Raw genomic sequence first — 21,036 nt, 5'->3', positions numbered from 1 at the left:
GACTCAGGGAAAAAGCTTTTACACAGGAAGGTGAAATTTTCATCCCTTTCTTCTATATAATGGACTTAGATTATCCATGCTTAAATTCCCAAAGTGCAGACGGAACAGATTGGTTTTTTTCTCTTCTTATCTCATAATGAATATAATAAAACTTACCTGAAAGAATTGTGAGGAGGACATATAATAAATGCTTGAAAAATAGTAGCTTGGAGGACTTCCCTGGTGGTGCAGTAGTTAAGAACCCACCTGCCAATGCAGGGGACAGGGGCTTGATCCCTGGTTTAAGAAGAACCCACATGCCACGGAACAACTAAGCCCGTGGGCCACAAGTACTGAACCCGTGTGCCACAACTACTGAAGCCCGCACGTCTAGAGCCCATGCTCTGCAACAAGAGAAGCCACCACAATGAGAGGCCCAAGCACCACAACGAAGCGTAGCCCCTGCTCGCCACAACTAGAGAAAGCCCACACACAGCAATGAAGACCCAACGCAGCCAAAAACGAAAAGAAAAATAGTAGCTTGGACTCCCCAAGACCCAGGCACCTCCTTCAGAATCCTTGATCTCAGTAATAGACTTTGCCAGGGTCCCACTCCTCCACCAGAATGCTGGGAGGGGATTTACTCTCCCATGATATAGTCCAAATAGGTATAAAGAGTCAAACTCAAAATCAAAAGGAGATCTCCTCAGGGGCCATAAACTAATAACTAAGAAGGAACTTAAAATCAAAGTGATGAGCCAGAGCTTAAGCCAGGAGAGCTCAAAGAAATGCAGAACCAGGTTTAATTCTCCATGGCTGGAGACTGACTCTCATGCTCACATAGGGAAAGGTGTCTGGGTTGCAAGCACAGAGCGTGCAGGGAGCTGGAAATGAACTGTCTACATAAAGCTGGAGATCTGAAGACATTGCTTCATCTCTGAGACAAAGACAAGCAGAACCATATGCAAACTTGGAAAGCAGTGAGGATGTTTTCAACTGCATAGGCACATAGTTAAAAAGAAGTCAACATAAACTGAGAGAGGTTGGCTTCCACTGTGCCCATGTGGGTGTTCCAAATACATGTTGCTTATTCTCCAAAGTGAGTTAGAGTGTGGCCCATACCGCATGATAGCATGTACACAAATTTAGAAATGATACAAAGCATTATTTTATATAGTTTGTGAACATACCTATAGATAGTAAAAATAGAAAAATGTGGAGAAACCTCACTAAATTTATGTGAGACAGATTATTGTTCGTGTGTGTGTGTGTGTGTGTGTGTGTGTGTGTGTGTAAAAGAGAAAGGATCAGGGAAAGCAATAGAGTGAAGTTCAACTTTATCTGTTATAGTTCAGTATTTCAAAGAAAAACTTAAAATTTCAAAGAGAAAAAACAACAAAGAAGGGGAAAAAGTACTAAACTGCATTTAATTATAATATTCTCTTTCTTTTTTTAACCTTTTCAAAAGAGAACTAAAGTCATCGAAGACACAGTAAAGCAAAGTAAAAACCACACGCAAATGTCTGAACTAGAGGACGCATCTGAGGTTTTCAGGAGATACACCTGAGGAGAAAGGTCGAGAATCACACGTTGGCAGAGAAGCAGGCAGAACTGCAGAGGGGGTTCAGATTCCGAGTACTCAAGTCACACTTTTCTGAAAATTTCCCCAAAGGCCACTTGGCAAGAAGCCTTCTCATTCAACTTCTAGTTTGATGAATCTCATTAATGATTACCGAGTCAAGCCCCAGGTGGCAAAGCATCTTCAGCTGCCTGCTGGCAAAGCTGTGGAGGGAGAGAGCGTGAAGGAAGAGCAGGTTCTAAGTCGAAGTCCTTCCTCAGACACTAAGTAAGTCACTTACCTCGGTGTTGCTACGAAAGCTCTCCAAGTGTCCTTTCTGTGTAACAATTGGCAATTTTTGTATACCCCCCAAGTCGCAGGTTTTCTCATATTGACTTTTTTAAAAAAGTGAATGAAGATGTTAAAGCCTTATCTCCGTAACAAGGCAGAGAGAAGAGAGGTAGAAGCAGGAAGCTGAAGTATTGTCCCCGATGAGCCATAAGCTTTGAGAAAATGCCAACTGTGGAAGACATTTCCAAGAAACAGGCGCTCTAGGGAAATGTTTAAAGGCTGAGTTTTGGGAGTTTAATTTTGGGGCTTGTAAGCAAACATCAACTCTTTCATTTGCCAACGGGATGAGCTGGCTGAAAAGGGTCAGTAATAGCTCCATCTGGGGTTGATGTAAACTGCCTGGGTTAGTAGTTAATAACAGTAGCTTTCATAATTTCTGTTGCAGCAACAGCTGGTGGGAGAAGAGCTGCAGAGTGGTTGTGAAGGAACACTTCAGATAAGAAAGCCTTGGCAGTCACAGCGCCATCTCTTACATGAAGATTCATTGCCCCCGCGAAGGTTGTGCAGGGCTTTTCTCCTGGGCAGATTGACAGCAGCAACAGGACTAGTGCCAGTGTCCTGAGGGACTCCATCCTTTTGTAATCAAGTTCGTTGCCTTAGTTTCCCACCCAGATCAATTAGGGTCGAGGGCTTTGACACAAGGCAGGGCTGGGGGTGACTCTAGTCTAAGACAGCATCTAGAAGAATGCTGAGTAGGAACCAGTGAGATGGTGTGAAATTTAACCAAACTAAAATGGCTGGGGATAGAAGAAGAAATGTCGAGATGAGGCAATGGAACAGTCACCAGGGCCACCAGAAAACGGTAGGTGGGCTGAAGACAGTTGGAAGGAGGTGATCAGGGAGAGTCCTCAAGGCAGAGATGTAGAAGTTACAACTTTTTGATGACACTTGTGCCCTCACAGATGTATAGGGAGGGTACTATTGGTTGCACACCCCCAGCCTTTAAACCCAGTGGTCTCTGCAGGAAGGTAAACCTCAGTATAATTCCTTGTGAACACTGCTTCGAACCAGAAACATCTCAGGATGCCATATAGTCTCTGACTCAGGCAACCAGCAGCCTTTTCTGGACCAATAATGGAAAATAAGGTAGCTGTTAAAAAATATGTGTGCGTGTGTGTGTGTATACACACACATATACAAAACATATATAATATATAAATATATGTATGTAGTTTCTTTTGTATAGTCCTATGCCTTGGAGGCTAGTGGGAGTGGAATTGTATTACCCTTGCAACCTCACTGCCGGGGCATCCAGCCAGAAAGCTTTCTTGAGGTCACCAACCTTCCCTGGAATTCAGATGTTCCCTGGGCAGCCACTTGCTCTCTGAACTTTCCCTTATGTGGATCCCTGTTTGTTGCCTATACTCAACCACCTGTTTAGCTGTGTGAGCGAATGCTTGTAAAACCTCCTGGGAGAATGATCTCTGTGTATTGAATATATGGTCACATCTGCTGGGACTGGGCACTCAGGTTTCCGAGACAAGGCATGCCTTGTTGTCTAGAACAGAGATAATAGAAAACTGGACGTAATCTAACATTCAGAATGTTCCAGTCCAAACAGTCCCACAGCAGGGGGATGGTAAAGTCTCACAGCCACAGAGTTACATTGACTGACATCATAACAGAACACGGAAGTGAGAATACATATCACTCATAGGGAAAAGGTGTTAATAAAAACAACATATTCCTGTTCAGCATTGCCAGGTTGTGCAAGACAATGCAGGTGGCCACATCTTTGTCTTTAGTAAAGTATCTCCCAAGCAACCTTTGCAATTAAAATCAGGGCAATTTCCCTGGGTACAAAAGGCCTAGTTGTTTCAATTGAAGTATACTTGATTTACAATGTTGTGTTAGTTTCACATTTAAAAGGCCTATTTTTGAAATGTTCTGGCCACACCAGGGAATTAGAATGCCCAGTGCCAAGATCTGAAGAGACACCACTCCAAAGAAGATGTATTGATAGCAAATAAACACATGGAAAGATGCTCAACCTCATTAGAGAAATGCAAATTAAAACCATGATGAGATATTACTACGCATCCTTTAGAATGTCTAAAACTAAAAAGACTGACCACATCAAATTGTTGAGTATGTAGAGGATCTGGAACTCTCTCATACACTGTTAGTGAGAGTGTAAAATGGTACAACCACTTTGGAAAACAATTCATCATTTTCTCAAAAAGTTAAACATATACTTACCATATGGTATGTATCCACTCATAGGTACCACTCGTAAGTATTTATCTAAGAGAAATGAAAGCACATGTCTAAACAAAGACCTGTACATGAATGTTCAGAGCATCTTTATTTGTAATGGCCATGAACGGCAAACAATACAATTTTCATCAAAAGATGAATGGATAAACAAATTGTGGTATAACCGTGCAATGAAATATTACTCAGCAATAAAAAGGAATGAAGTATTAATGTACACAACATAGATGAATTTCCAAATAATTATGCTGAGTGAAATAAGCCAGGAAAAAAGTGAGGACATACTATATGATTCCATTTCTATCAAATTGCTAGAAAATGCAAGCTAATCTCTTGTTTCCAGGGGTAGAAGAGCAGGATGAATGGGCAGGAGCTGGGAAATGCTTCCGAGAAGTATTACAAAAGGACAGGATGAAACTTACAGGGGGTAATGTATAAGTTACTATTCTGATTGCATTGATTGTCTCATGGGTATACATCCTTCAAAACTTATGGAATTGTACACTTTAAATAAGCATAGTTCATTGTCAGTTATACCTCAATGAAGCTGTTTAAGAAAAACAATGTATAAAAATAGAGAGGAGACATCCAAAGGCCACACTCTGAACTTGACCTGCACCCAAGTAGGATAATTATAACATGAAAAGAAAATAGAATTACATAGAAATGGAATCGTTTTAAAACCATGATTCCATAATAACTCTCTAAAAAGAAGGTATTAATGTAAGAAATGCTCATATAATAGTTATAACACAAAGAAGGATAGCATTATTAGGGATATTTTAAAAGTAAAATTTCAATATGTAGAGGGGAATAGACAGAAGTTTGCCCCATTTTTTAAAAGACATATGTCTTCCTACAAGGTTCGTTTATACAAAGGATGGTTGGATTTGGGTCCTGAAAGTAGGGCAAGCAGTTGAGGGAAAGTGGGGTCAGGAATAGGAAAGACCAGTCAACCCTGGTAACCCCACACTCTCACAAAGTGAGACAGAGAAGCAACATTGCTGGCCGTGTGCCACCAGAGAGGGTCTAACTTTATATCCTAAGGGGGCAGCCTATGGCACGTGCATAATGAAACTTTTACTGCACTAATGAAACTTTTAATTTTTATAAATGCTAAGAAGCCATACCTTAGTTTGCAACACTGGTTTTAGACCGAGTCTATTAAGTGCCAGTGTTTAAATGTTTAAGAGGATATTATTTATTGAACCAACAACTTTGATTTATTAGTGGCATAAATAGTTACATGTCTTGAAACTTTTCCTTTAAGAGGTTTAACATTAATAAATTGAGCACTAAACATAGCACAAATATTGTAATTCTACACACAGTACCATACAAGAATCCCCTTGGGTATTAAAGATCTTAATATTGTATGTAGGAAAGATGTTTTACTTCTCTTATAAGCAGAAAGGTCAAGATCTCTGTGTTAGTTTTTTTTATAACACTGTAGACCTATCATCAACTTGTGGCCAAAAATGATCAGGGTTAGAATTGTATCATCCTGTATATATACACAATGGCATATTATTCAGCTATGAGAAAAAGGATATCCTGCCTTTTGCAACAGCATGAATGGACACTGAGCACATTATGCTGAATCAGATAAGCCAGACAGGGACAGACTAATACAGCATGATATCACTTATACGTGGAATCTTTAAAATGAAACATGTAAAAAAAACACAGAGAGTAAAACAGTGGTTACCAGGGGATGGAGGGTAGGGAGTAACATTGGTGGTATTTAAGGGTACAAATTTGTACCAAGTACTAAAATAGCCATAGAGATTTAATGTACAGTTTATTGAACATAGGTAATAATATTGTACTAAGTATATAATGTGATAAATATCATCACAACGGCAACCGTTTTACAATATATAAATGTATCAAAGTAACACGAGATGTACACCTTAAATTTACACATTACATGTCAAATTTATCCAATTAAAACTTGTATCATCTCATTATACAAATTTGGTCTCCAATTATCGATGACACACGTTAGCGACACTCACAGTGGGTCAAACGGGGAAGCAGTGTGGGAGTCATCAGGGGTACCAGAAGCCAGGTTCTCAGGTGCAGTAGAGGATGCCAGAAGGAGACAGCTCCGCGGTGACCCACATCTGTAGTAGCTCCAACAACGATGGCAATAAACCACATAGCAACCACTTGCTGAGCACCCGGCACGTGCAGTCTATTGAATCCTTACAGTCCTTGATGAAGGTGCTGCTGCCGCGCTGTTGTCGTCATTGTTCTTATTAACAGCAGATGGGAAACTGAAACACACAAATTTGTTCCTGGTAGCACTCAGCACATTAGGTAAATCACAAGCCTGGATTTCAACTTAGAAATGCCTAGCTCCAAATCCAGCGCTCTCAAATTGGCACACAGTGAGTACTCCAGATCCTACATGATAAACGGTTCCACGCCGTAGGCACAGAACACCTGTTGTATTGAGCCAGGACTAGGTAATGATCCTCCTTATACCCCATCCAGATGGAACGGCCCAGCTTCTGTTTGCCTGTTGCCCACTTTTTAAATGTTTCAAAGAAGTCTCATTTCTCGTGGCTGACACCTTGGATAATATCACCCTGTAGGTGAAAAACAGTCATCAGGAGAGAAGAACGCAATGGCCACCATGACAGAATTGAGTCCCACGGCAGGGAAGTACTCCCAAGATGTACAAGGGGATGAGAAGCTCAGTCCTGGGAAAGGTAAACTCAACCTTGACTATGTGGTTTTAGGATTTTATGGTGGATTTTTACAATATCATAATACAAAGAAATGAATTAATGTCTTTTAAGGTGTTTAATTGTTTTTTAAAAATCAAGTACTATTAATGTACATTTCTAAAAAAGTATTTTATTTTTGATGATTACCTCCTAATCTTAGTCCATATGCACTTGCGTTCTTGATAAATGCTACCAAATCGTCTACACATAGTATTGTGTATTCTGCTTGTTATTGCATGTAATATTGTAAGCATAATTGTATTGCTTAAGTAAAGTATAAAAAATTATTTACAGAAACCTCAAAAAATCAAGATATGAAAAAAGATGTTACTAAGCTTAATGTAACCACTGTAATTTGTTTTTATTGCCTTCGTTTACATGTATATTTTATATAGTTCTGTGCTGTATATATTATGTTGTATGTTTTGGACCACACATACTTTTCAATTTGCTTTATAATACAATCATTATTCTTAAAGGATACATATTATTATTTCAATATATCCAATAGATAAAGTATTATTTACCTGAAAAATCCCTGTGGTTGGATATTTAAGTTGTGGAGTTTTGGGGGTTTTTGCTTACCTATCATACAGATAGATTAATTGATAGATATAGTTATATAGATATAACATATTGTATATGTTATATATAACATATCTATCTATCTATCTATATATCTCATGATATCCTGTAACATAACACTTGTCTACAGTTGGAATTATTACTTCCTCAGGGCTTTTTCCTAAGAAAAATAAAAATTTTAAGCAATGATTATAAATACTTCATTTCCATTGGCCACTAAAGAGACCTTAGTTTTTAATCTGAAAAATAGTGTGGCCACATAGAGAATTTTGAGCAGAAAATGGCGTGATCAAATTTATGGTATGACTAGAGCACTCCAAATGCTGTAATGAGAGTAGACTGGAAGCAGGAAGTCAAGTTGAAGGCTATTGCAAAAATCTAGGCAAGAGATGTTGGTAGCTAGAACCACATGGAAGAGGCTTTAAACAAAAAGATAGCAGTGGCCCTGGTGAGAAGTGGTTGAATTCTACATACATTTTGAGTGTAAAGAAAGCAGTATGTTCTAGATAGACTGGATGTAGGCTGTGAAAGAAAGAAATCAAGCATAAATTGCAAAGTGTTTGGAAGGATGGAATTTCTATCACCTGAGTTGGGAAGGAATTTGGGTGGAGCAAGATTGGGAGGGGGGTTTAGTTTTGGATCTATTAAGTTTGATTTGTTGATTAGTTGATCAATTGATTTTTAGTTGAGCAAAAAATAATGCATCTTAAATCAATGACAACTTCAATTTGACAAAAGGCAGTATTATTGTATTATATACTGAGCTTTTAAATTTTAAGACATGAGATGTTTTACCAACATTATTTTTCATATATTTGAACTAGACACGGGAAACAAATAACTTTTAAGAACACACGTAGTAGCCTGTAGGGAAGGCTTAATATGCAGTAAGCACCAGACTAAGCCTTTTAAGTACAGCCTCTAGTGGATCTTTCAGCGATCTCATGAGGCAGGTGTTCACCCCACCCATCTGTGAGCCATTAGTCTCCTGGTTTGCTGATACTCGCTTTCTGTAGCCTTTGGCCTCTAGGATACCAAAGCAAGCTGGGGAGATCAGAGGCCAAAGAACTGATAAATTATTAGTTGATTTGATTGACATAGGAAGTCATCACCCAGCTCCAAAAAAGAAAGGAAAACCTTTACAAAGATATTATTTTTTAGCTCCTCGCTCTAATTACAGTATACTTACAAGTTTCTTCCAAATTCTTCCTTCCCCACTACATTCACTGCAAAGATTTGTGTTCTACTTAAGAAGAGAGTATGGTCTTGAGGGACAGGCTCTTTTGTAAACCTCAAGGCACCTCTTTTCTTGAAGCTTTGAAGATTTCTTGATGATGCATGGTGTTGTTCTCCTCTCCTACACCATACAAACCCCACAGATGAGTGCACTCGGATTGTGGCAAAGGTATTCTCATGGAGTCATCTGGGACAAAATAAAAGCCACTGTACACAAGCAGTGCAGTGTTTAAGAGCATAGACACTTGAGCTAAACTATTAGCTGACCTCTCTGCACCTGTAAAATTGGAATAGTAGTAGTAGCTGCTTCATAGGATTATTGTGAGGAGTAAATGAGTTAATTCTCAGTCATCATGTTACATAACCTATCAGAAACATCTGACACACCTACTGACTCCCTCCTCCCTGTAGCCCTTTTCCCCTTGGCTTCCAGGACACCACACTTTCCTGGTTTTCTTCCCAGTTTCCATTGACAGTTTCTTCCCATTTATCCAACCTCTAAGCATTGGAGAGCCCTAGAGTCAGTCCTTGGTTATCTTCCCTATTTATTCTCATTTCCTAAATACCATGGCTTCAAGTATCATCTTGAATGTTACTAACTCCCAACGTTTTGCCTCAGCCTCTATCCTAAACTCTAGAGTTTTATATGCAACAACATTCTCAACATCTCTTGGGTGCTTAAAAGGCATCTTTGTCTTAACTGTCCAATAATAAGCTCTTTATCATCCCACTGCCCCCAAACCTGCTTTTTCTGCAGAACTCTCTTCCTCATTGAACAGCAACTCCATTCTTCCAGCTGTTTAGAACAAGAACCTCTCTAATGCCCTTCCCTCACCCATCTGTAAAATTGAAACCAAGATTCAGTTATTCCCCTACTGCAATCTATCTGGGATCTTATCACATCTTAGTTCCTCTACTGCTACCACCCTAGTTCACGGTTCTTCACTTCTTTTCTGGATTGTTGCAATAGTTTCTTCCTGGCAATAGCCGTCTTTCCTGGAAGTACAAAAACAGATTATTTTAATTTTGTGCTCATTTCTTTTTCTGTTATTTTTTCACTTTCACTATATTTTTCATTGTTTGTCAGTGTCAATTTTTCTCTAATGAGAAAATCTTTCTAGAGGTTTAATTTCAAAATTTAAATGAAAGTTTGCCCTCACTGACTGAGACATATGAGAAGAATAATAAATCTATACCAATGAACAACTCCTTCAATGTTTAAAATTTACATTATATATGTATGTAATATAGTACATATAATACAAATTATATAATTTAAATATGTATACTATACATATTTCATTTATATGTATATATTTACTTTTAATATATATATTCTATATATCCATATCTATATATATTTAAATATGAGTAATTTCATCAACCATAGAATACAGTAACCTAGGAATGGGAGAGACAAAATTGCAGGAAGAACAGAACACCCCAGAGCAAGTCAGGGTCTATAAAGCTGTGGTATAAAACACGCTTTGACTCAACTCAGTCATTTTCTGCTTTTGGAATCTTTCTTTCCCAAAGCCGATAGAAGTGCCACTTAAATCATCAGGTGATGCCTTTCTGTATTATAACTTGTGAAAAATAAATGAGATTCAATAAAGAAAGCACTAATATAATGTCATAATATTTCCAGCTCCAAGCTTATGTTCCACTCGCTATGGAATAGCCTTCATCACACATCTCTGCAACTTCATAATAATGGCACAAAATATTATCATGAACATCACCATGGTAACCATGGCCAACAGCACAAACCATCAGTCCCAGTTTAACAGCTCCACTGAGGGGCTGCCTCTTGACTCATTTGATGACCCAAATAATTCCCCAAAAAGTCTTCCTGCGGGGGTAAGCCATGCAAGATTTAAGTTGTGTTCTTGTTTTTGCTATTTGTTTGTTCGGATATTTATTTTTTCTAGAGTTTATATGTTAAGAAGTTTTAATTGAGGAAATAGTGATTTGAAAGCCAGTGGAAGATCTAAAGAGGCTTCTTAAGTTATGCAACAGCCTTCCGGTAAATGGCTTGCCAAAGCATTCTCTGTTTCTTTAAGGCCCCTGTGTATGATTGGAGCCCTCAAATCCAGGGCATCATCTTTAGTTCTATCAACTATGGCGTGATCCTGACACCGGCTCCCAGTGGATACCTGGCTGGAAGAGTAAGAACAAAGCGAATGGTTGGTGCTGCTCTGCTTGGATCCTCATTTCTCGTTCTCTTCACCCCTCTGGCAGCTGACCTTGGACTAGGTTTCCTCATTGCAACTCGAATACTTCAAGGCGTGAGCCTGGTACCCAGATATTTTATAAATATGCGCCGGATATGAATTTCTCTATGGGACCACATATCAAGAACTCTATTTTTTTTTCAGGGGTTAGGATATGGGGGTCATTTTGCACTCTGGGAAAGATGGAGTCCTCCAAATGAATGAAGCCGACTCTGCAGCATTGCTTTCTCAGGTAAAAACATATAACGGAAATGAGTCCACTATAATCCAACATTCTTTCACTGAGTTCTTCAACTTTTTTTATTGAAAGGTTCTTTGTCTTCTGCTCAATGTCAATCAAGTATTTATAAACTAGGGGGATGGGTCCTTTGTGACATGACTTTTAGTTATTTTCCCCAAGTTGTCATGTGTGATTTGACTTTGCTTATAATGCCTTTTGCCATTTTTTAAAAATACATTTTTATGTAGTCAAATTGATCATTCTTTTCTTTTATGGTTTCTGGGTTTGAGTCATAGTTAGAAATGTTACAAAAGCATCCAACCTGGCTTTTAATGAATATGTATGGTTTCATTTTTTATATTTAAATTTTTGACATATTGGAGTTTATACTAGTGTTCAGTGTGAGGCATGAATCCAACTTAATTTTCTTTGGAATTGCTCTCAGTTGTCCTGAGAACTGCTTTCTGATAATGATCTGTCTGGACAGTGTACTTGGAATGAATATTCTGGAGGAAGAAAGCTTCAGTTACATTGAGTCAAAATGAAAAATGGAAAGAGTAGGGCTAACAAACTGGAAATTGCCAAAGTATGGGTGCTGGGTAAGGAGAGAAGGGTAGGAGAGCCAGGGATTATTCAAGGCCAGAAAACGAGTCACGTGCACACACATACACACCCTGCCTGACCTTATGCCTCTCTAGAGCCCTTCACAACCCTGGACAATTAGTCTTTGTCATCTGAGCTCATATCCACTGATAGGGGAATGGAGACCCCAGTTTGGACTAAGGAAACTCACTTTGGTTATCAGAGCTGACTAAGGGATATCCTCAAATATAAATAAGGATTGGCTGGGCTTCCCTGGTGGCGCAGCGGTTGAGAGTCCGCCTGCCGAGACAAGGGACACAGGTTAGTGCCCCGGTCTGGGAAGATCCCACATGCCGCGGAGCGGCTGGGCCCATGAGCCATGGACCCTGAGGCTGGGCGTCCAGAGCCTGTGCTCCGCAATGGGAGAGACCACAGCAGTGAGAGGCCCGTGTACCGCAAAAAAAAAAAAAAAAAAAAAAGGATTGGCTTTTCCAAATCCTCAAACATTTGAAGGAAATCAAGGGCATGAAAGAGAGAAACCAAACTCAAAAACTGCAAGAACTAACCCCAATGAAAAAGGAATTGAAAGCAGATTTTAAATAATTAACAAATAACATCAGAGAGATCCGCGGGAATATGTGTAGATGATATTCATTTTAAAAGAACACACTGCTATAAAAAACAGTTGCTGAGACTTCCCTGGTGGCACAGTGGTTAAGACTCCACCTGCCAATGCAGGGGACACGGGTCCAAGCCCTGGTCTGATTTTTTTTTTTTTAACTGTGAGATCAGGAAAGCCCTGTTAAGCAAAGGAGTAAATCTAGAAGTCATTACAGAGGAAACTTACAGATCTGACCCCATGAAAACTCACAACTGCTAGGTTACAAAAGACACCATAAACAAAGTTTAAATCGGGAGAATAGAATTGCAGCCAGCATGACAGACAGAGGGTTATTATTCACAACACATAAAGATTCTATAAATTGAGACAAAGTTAAACAAGTGAAAGAAACAAAAAAAAAGATTATGAACAGTTCACAAAAGAAATAAAAATGAAAAAAATGTTCAACTGCACTATAAAAAGAAAAACTTATATACTGTTTTGCATTCATATTTGGAAAACTAGGAGCTTTGAGGATGTCCAATGTTGTCAAGAGATGAGGAAAACAATCTTTGTTGGCAGTTTAATTTAGTATGGCCTTTTAGCAGCATACTTCAGCTGTTCTGTCAAAAAATGCACAGTCTTTGGTTTAGCAAGCCTACGTCTGTTATTTTACTGTACAGAAATAAATTATGTTTAAGTTCAGAAGTGATAATTAAGTTTATGTTCATAAGTAACAACTAGGTAGCATCTGCAGTGACATGGAAATATTTACAAGCCCAATTGTTAAATAAAAAATAAATGTCACAGGACAATAGGTACATTATGGTCCTGCTTATTTAAAATTAATAATAACTCACATACATATATATAAAAGTTGACAAGTTAATGTTCATCTGGAAAATTTTAAAAAACATAATAGTCTAGTTTTGAAGAAGTTGTAAAAGGGATATGTGCCTCAGTATATATGAGAATACTCGGTAGAGCCATGGAAATTAAAACAGTGCTATTAGCACATTAATAGACAAATCTATCTAACTTTCTGTCTACATGTTACATAAATGCATTTACCAAGAGATGCAGGTATGTATAGATATACACTATGTATGTGTGCAAAGAGGAAAATGTATGCAATTATACATCATATAATAAATTGTAGCTGTTGGTTAACATTCGAGTGGGGATGGATTGGGGGGCACGTGAGGGGAACCTTGGTTCTTTGCAGTAATTTACTTTTACAATAGCATATGTTATATGAATTGTGTAATTAAAAATTAAAATAACATAAAAGGAAGCATGGTTGTCATCTGCAATGTTACTAGGGAACTGCCAGAAAAATGGGTCCTCAGGAGAACATATGAACTCAATCACAAGTTTGAAGTCCATATATTCTACTATGCTTATCTCTTAATGGTGATACTGCTCTGTAACATGTCATCTGTCATTCTGTAGGCATCTATCAGGTGGCAGTCCAGAGCCCCACAGCTTGTTCTCTCTTTGCAGGAATGATGCTGGGAAGCTGCATTGCCATCCTCCTGGGTGGCATCATCAGTCAAGCCCTTGGGTGGCCTTTTGTCTTCTGTATCTTTGGTAAGCTGCTGTCTCCCCACTCCTAGGTTTTCATATTCAGGGAGATTCTTCTGAGTATCTATCTGTGTGTACTTTTCTGGAGGAAATGAATCGAGACAGAAAGATCCTAGTAAAAGAAAATGTCTTAATATAATAGTAGGGAAGAATTAACTTGTACCATCAAAGGATTTGGAAGTCCTCCTGCCTATGATGCTGTTAACCTGCCATGATGCATTATTAACACCAACCTGCCTATGATGCTGTTAACCTGCCATGATGCATTATTAACACCAAGTGATTTGGCAGAATCTGCTGCCCTAGCAGGCAGTAGGGGACAGGCTTGCAGAGTGGTGGTTTGTGAGAGACAGAAGTATCAGAGTTGAGGAGATGGAGGTAAGAGCCCTGAGAAAGTAAGGCAGGTAGAGCTCACAGGAAAGAGTGCCTAACAGGAGACAACTGCACACAGAGAAAACCCTGGCTATCTGCAGAGTCCCCCTTGATACTCACCAGAGCACTGATTAGAATACCTGTGTGGAGACATCATCTGAGGCCGGTGGGGGGCGGGTGTGTGTGTGTGCCGGAAATCATTGGAAAAATTTAAAGAATAGTGTCCAGTACTTATAGAGAATCAGGGATAGTGCCTGTTTCCACAAGACAGAATGAAAAACTGTATAATTCTTGGGCCATTGGGCAGAATCCTAATAAATGTCTTTCCTCAATAGTGAGAAATAATTAGCTCTAGAGGACACACTATTGTGCATCCCTCTAACAAATGATGATGACCAGACCCAAAGGGTCAGTGTTTCCATGTAATTTAAATGTACCCCAAACAAAGCTCAAAAATACTTATAGGAATACAAAAATATTCAGCACCCAACAAGATATAATTCGTAATGTCTGGCTCAAGGCATAGGTTACCAGGTATGGACAAAGGCAGGAAAACACAATCCATAATAGGGAGAATAATCAATCAATCAAAACCAGCCCAGAACTGACACAAATGTTAGAATTAGCACACAAGGATAGTTACTATAACTTTATTTGTTCAAAATTTAAGTAGAGACATGCAAAATATATTTTTAAAGACCCTAAGTCAAACTTCTAGAGATAAAAACTACAATATAAGGATTGAATTAATGACAGATGATACAACAGAAGAAAAGATTAATGAAATTAAAAGTAGCAATAGAAACCATCCAGAATGACCTACACAGAGAAAAAAGTAATAATAAAATGAGAACATAAGTAAGGTGTGTAGTATCCAAAGGAGAGGATTGGGATGGGGGAGCAGAAAGAAACCTTTGAAGAAATGATGGCTGAAAGTTTTCCAAGTTTGTTGGAAACTGTAAACTCACAGATCCAAAAAAGTCAATGAATCTCAAGCACAGGAAATATGAAGAAACCTGTACCAAGTTATACCATAATAAAATGGCTCAAAACCAGTGATAAAGATGAAATCTTAAAAGCAGCCAAAGTTTAAAATTAGAGAGAGAAGAACAAAGATATGATGACTGCAGCTTTCCCATCAGAAGCAATAAAAGCAAGAAGGCAGTGGAACAACATCTTTCAAATACTGCAAGAAAAAAGAAAATAAATCTGTTAACATAGAATTCTAGAGACAAAAACAACTTTTCAAAAACAAAGGCAAAATAAGGACATTTTTAGACATACAAAAGTTGAAAGAATCAGAAATTTAAAGAGAACAGTACCATTTTCAATAGCATCAAAAAATAGATAACAGTGCTAAATTTGACAAGAGATGTGAAACATGCACTGAAAACTAAATTATCACGAAAATAAAAAGATCCTAGAATAGCCAATTTTGGAAATTAATGACAAAGTTGTAAGACTAACACAGCCTGATGTCAAGGTATATTATAAGATTATAGTCATCAAGACATTGTGGTATTGGCATAGAGACAAACAGATCACTGAAACAGAATACAGTCATAAATAGACTTACACATTAATGATAAACTGATTTTTGACAAAGATGCAAAAACAATTCAATGGAGAAAGGATAGTCTTTTTAACAGATGGTGCTCAAAAAAAAAAAAAAAAGAATTTTGATCCATATCTTGCACTCTATACAAAAACTCAAAATGAATGTTGGATGTAATTGTAAGATCTGAAATTATCATTCTTTTAAAAGAAAACATATGAGAAAATCTTTGCTCTTTATTTAGGCAAAGATTTCTTAGCTATGACACCAAAGAAAATACTTGCAAAACACATATACAATAAGGACTTTTATCCAGAGTGTGTAAATAATTCTCAAAACTCAATAACAAAACAAAAACCCAATTTAAAAATGGGCAAAGACACCTCACTAAAGAGGATAGGGAGAGGGAAAATAAGTATGTGAAAAGGTGGTCAACTCAACATCCTTAGTCATTAGGGAAATGCAAATAAAAACAATGAGCTACCTCTGCACACCTATTAGAATGGCTAATTGTGACATAATAAGAAATATATAGATATGGTTTCTGCCACCAGTTCCTGACACAGAGCTAAAACTCTTGTAATTTCGTGGTGAGTGGTGGGGATGATAGGAGCATCTAAGCAGAGTTCCTAAATCCCTTGGAATTTCTTGAGTTATAGGAACATCTTTTGTCTAATGAGGTGACTCTTGGTATCCTCCTGGATAGCTTCAGGCTAGAGGCCACCAGAAAGACCAAGCGGTGATTAGAAGCTTGGAACTTTTAGCCCCACCCTCCATCCTCCCAGGAGGAGAGGGTGCATCAGATTGTGTTAATAATCAATTATGGCGACATGATACAGCCTCCATAAAAATCCCTAAACTATGGGGTTCTAAGAGCTTCCAGGTTGGTGAACACATCCACGTGCTGGGACGGTAGCATATCCCCAACTCCACAGGGTCAGAAACTCCTGCACTCAGGACCGTTCCAGACTTCACCCTATGTATCTCTTCATCTGGGTGTTCATCAGTATCCTTTATCATATTTTGGATAATAAACCAGTAAACATAAATGAATATTTCCCTGACTTTTGTGAGCTATTCCAGCAAATTAGCAGACTAAGAGGGAGTTGTGGGAACCTCTGAATTTGTAGTAAAGTTGAACAGAAGTGTGGGTAATTTGAGGACTCACTACTTGCAATTAGTATCTGAAGTAGGGGGCAGCCTGTGTGACTGAGCCCTTACTCTGTAGGGTCTGTGCTAAGGCCAGATAGTGTCAGAACTGAGCTAAACTGTAGGATGCCAGGTTGGTGTCTGTAGAGAATTAGAGAATTTCTTAGTGTGAAAACCCCACACATTTGATGTCAGAAGGGTTGTGAGCAGAGAAATCGTTTTCCTTTATTAGTATTAAAAAGGTTGAGATATCAAGTGTAGTACCATTTTTGTGTACACAAATAATCAAGAAATCTAAAGGAATGGGTTCTAGAAAGCTGTGATATTCATGTGAGTATTTTGAGAAATGGGAAGAAGATATTAAGAGCAAGAGCTTTTCCCAGGAACCACACCAGAAAATAACCCAATGTAAAAATATTCACACAGAAGTTTACCAATTTTACCTCTGCTGGCAGGAGGTGTTGACTGTGTCTCCTGCCTTCTCTGGTTTGTTTTGATTTATGATGACCCTGTCACTCACCCATGGATAAACATCACAGAAAAAGAATACATCATATCCTCCTTGGCCCAACAGGTACACATAAAAACTCTGACATTCTCCAGAGGTCTTGTATCAGCATCTGGATTTATCAGGGTGACTAAGAACGTGTGAGCATGTCTCAGATCTTACTATTCTAATCAGTAAATTTGTTTTCAGGTCAGCTCTTCTAAGCAGCCTCTTCCCATCAACCTATGGTCAGATCTCTACCCCTCTGGTCCTTGTGTTTTTGCGGTTTCAGCCATCAATGGTTAATTAACATAATGGTTGTATACACACCAACTTACATCAGCTCTGTGTTCAATGTTGATATCAGAGATGTGAGTATATTTCCCTCCACCCGTTTCTCCTGTTTGCATGACTCTCGAATTACTCTGCCTTCACAAATCATCTCATCTAGAAAAATTTATCTTTTATTACCAAGAGATAATGTAACAGTCATGTGCGTAGCTTTTCTGAGGGTATGATGGAAGAGGCTACTGATTTTCTTAGCAGAGTATGATTTCAGAGTTGTCGGTATGATTATTAGTGCTTTATCAATACAAGGTGTGATCTCACAGCCTTTATTATGATGGTTTACTCAAGTTTTTCCCCTCAGAGTGGCTTCCTGTCTGCCCTTCCTTTTATTTTTGCCTGGGTCGTTGGCATCCTGGGAGGTTACCTGGCAGATTTCCTTCTGACCAAGAATTTTAGGCTTGTTACAGTGAGGAAAATTGCCACAGTTCTAGTTAAGAATAGGACCAAAAGCTCTGATAATTCATAAGGCATACAACAGCCAAAGATGTATCTTGGTAAATTCATCTGTTCCTCGTTCCATAGGAAGCCTCCCCTCTTCAGCATCCCTTGTGGTTCTGCCATACGTTGCCTCCAGCTATATCACAGCAGTGAGCCTTCTGACGCTCTCCTGTGGACTAAGCTTGTTTAGTCAGCCAGGGATCTATATCAATGCCTTAGATATTGCTCCAAGGTAGGACTATAATTTCCACTCTCATTTTCATATTTCCTGAAAAAGATTTAGCCTGCAGCCTTCCGGGAGCCCCAAACTTTGTGAAATTATAAATCATGGGCAAGGACCACTGATAGCCTGTGGCCATTTTTTCAAGTATGTGGGAGGAGGGTGTTGTTGATTTGTCTCAGTACCTTTCATTGAATATACACAGAGAGAGTCCTTTTTGACATAATTACTATATGATGGATTCATATGCTAAGCAGAGCTGAAGTGTCTATGGATCTAGCCTGGAACATTCCTGTCACCCACAGGCATTCCAGCTTTCTCATGGGAGCCTCGAGGGGGTTTGCACAGATATCTGCTATCCTGGCACCCACTGTCAGTGGATTTCTTCTCAGTCAGGTAAAGTTTTCTTGTTAAGGATTCTTAAAACACTCTGCTCAATCCATTCATAAAGGCAATAGCATAAAAAAATGTTTTCACATTTTGGATAATAAAATTAAATTGTGGGTAACTTTGTCATGAAGATCAACTTGGCAAAGAAAAATATAAAAGGATTTCCTTCATGACCTCAATCTTTACTTATTCTGAAACCAAAGCACTCACTAGTGATCCACTGGTAATATCCAGTCTTTGAAATCACACAGCCACATAGATGTCCTGTGAGAAGATGATGAATCCATGCATATATGCAACTTGCCATGTCTTCTGCAACACTTGGAAATTTTCATTTGCATAACCATGCAAAAGCAAAGAGATAATAAAATCAAATATGTTTAAGTGCCTGATACATGCAGGTATTATTATAGGTATTTCATATGCAGTAATCTCATTTAATTATTGATTCTCCCACCAATTATGAAAATGAAACATTATTGTCCTCATTTCCTGATGATTAAAATCTGATAGAATATGTCTTTCCACTAAGAGGGTGTAGAATTGGAATTCTCCTAACTTAGACCTATCTAGCTCCAAAGCCCTCAATCTTCTTCTTGCAAGATTCTTCTTGCACTGCAAGAAGAAATATTATCAGCATATGTATAGTCATGATTCGCACAAAAGAGAAAATGTATGGCACTTTGATAAATAGGGACAAATACAATTCTGGAGGTTAATTGCAACGGTCCTTAAGTCCATTTTATGAAGAACATTCTGAATCCATTTTGAAATTCTTTCCATCAAACTATTAAGCTGTGTTCAGGAAATGAATTTCTACATGAAAACCCACTGGTGAACATTGTCTTCTAAACTGTTAATGAGTTTCATAGAAAAAGGGATGAAAGGGGTAATATTTACTTGAAGTTTTGTCTCCTCAGGACCCCGAATTTGGATGGAGGAATGTCTTCTCCTTGTCATTTGCCATTAACACATTAGGACTGATCCTCTACCTTATATTTGGAAAAGCAGATGTCCAAGACTGGGCTAAAGAGAGGAAACTCACTCGTTTATGAAGGTAAAGAAAAATGATTTCATCTAATGGTTATAACCAGAGAAGCACTATTTAATTTTTTTTAATTTTTATTTTATATTGGAGAATAGTTGATTTACAATTTTTTTTAATTTTTATTTTATGTTGGAGTATTAAATTTTTAATTCTATGCCATTTTTCCTTCTTAGTTACCCCACCTTGGATGGAAAATCATTAGGCACCTTATTTCATAAACGAGAAGCCTTCAGTGATGAAAATACCAACAGAAAAAGTTTTCTTTGCTGTAGCTCTTTTCAAATCTGAGATCAGTTCTTTATTTTACTCAGATTTCATTTTGAGAAAAATATAAGATGAATGAAAATTCAAATAAAATGATAGCCAAGAACATGTCATCTTCATAGAGTTAACAATGAATTCAGAGGAGCTGCTCTATGGGAGCCAGCAGGCTAGATTCACAGTTTTTGAATCTCTAAACAGGAAACTATGTTTTGAAACTCTTAATCGAGGGCAGTAACCTCCCTAGGGCAATGATTCCTCCTACTTGTGAAAATGAATATTAATTTATATATTTGTTGGGCTGGATGTTGTCCATGTGTTCCTCCCTTTGTGTGCTCCACTCTCCTGCATCCTGCTCGGGCCCCAGGAGGCTGACCTGAGTGGTTTGCATCCCACACTTTCTTGTCCACTGCCTCCTGCTGGATTTTCAGTGGAGGCAGGAGAGTGAGGATAGGGAGCATTTATCTCTAAAGTTCCTCCTTGTGGGGACTGCAGTTGGCTGATCCTTCCTGTATAGTTCACAGCTCCTAGCAGACAGCCCTCTCCACATAGTCTGGTAATTTCTCTCTTCCCATGTCCCATCAAACCTTTTTTGGCCTTTATGTTGCAAGTTCTGGGATTCTCAAGAATTATCTTGTGGTTTCCTTCCCACCTTCCCAATCCTGTGTAAATTGTCTCATTTAACACTCCTCAAATTACCCAGTGTGAGTCTCTTATGTTTCTCCTTCTAGGATCCAACTAATTTCAGTAGTTAAGTCATATATAAAGCTCAAAACATGAAATGGTTCAGTATTTCTTTAAATTATAATTTGTAGGTGTCAGTGGGTCATAGCATGTTCAGAGGGGCCAAAACTATGTTCCAGGTTGCTCCCCATGGTGATCTCTACTG

The 21,036-nt window shown here is 38.4% G+C and overlaps 1 protein-coding gene across 1 annotated transcript; it reads left to right on the top strand.

The window, feature by feature from the left end:
• Positions 1-434: 434 nt before the first annotated feature.
• Positions 435-20,261, top strand: SLC17A3 (solute carrier family 17 member 3). Its single transcript, XM_027128544.1, is given in 15 exon segments — positions 435-2,690; positions 4,446-4,529; positions 6,703-6,819; positions 10,307-10,518; positions 10,722-10,955; positions 11,037-11,124; positions 13,799-13,885; positions 17,411-17,529; positions 17,653-17,683; positions 17,686-17,813; positions 18,092-18,218; positions 18,310-18,460; positions 18,754-18,844; positions 19,759-19,895; positions 20,060-20,261. Coding segments are annotated over 14 exon segments (1,635 nt in total). The 5' UTR covers positions 435-2,659; the 3' UTR covers positions 19,894-19,895; positions 20,060-20,261.
• Positions 20,262-21,036: the final 775 nt, after the last annotated feature.

Source organism: Aethalodelphis obliquidens, unplaced genomic scaffold (genome assembly GCF_003676395.1).
Source record: "Aethalodelphis obliquidens isolate GAN/ISIS:26980383/991018 unplaced genomic scaffold, ASM367639v1 scaffold34, whole genome shotgun sequence".
Lineage (NCBI taxonomy): Eukaryota > Metazoa > Chordata > Mammalia > Artiodactyla > Delphinidae > Aethalodelphis > Aethalodelphis obliquidens.
Note: the sequence above shows the minus strand (reverse complement) of the source record. Positions and strands in the feature narration are given on the sequence as shown.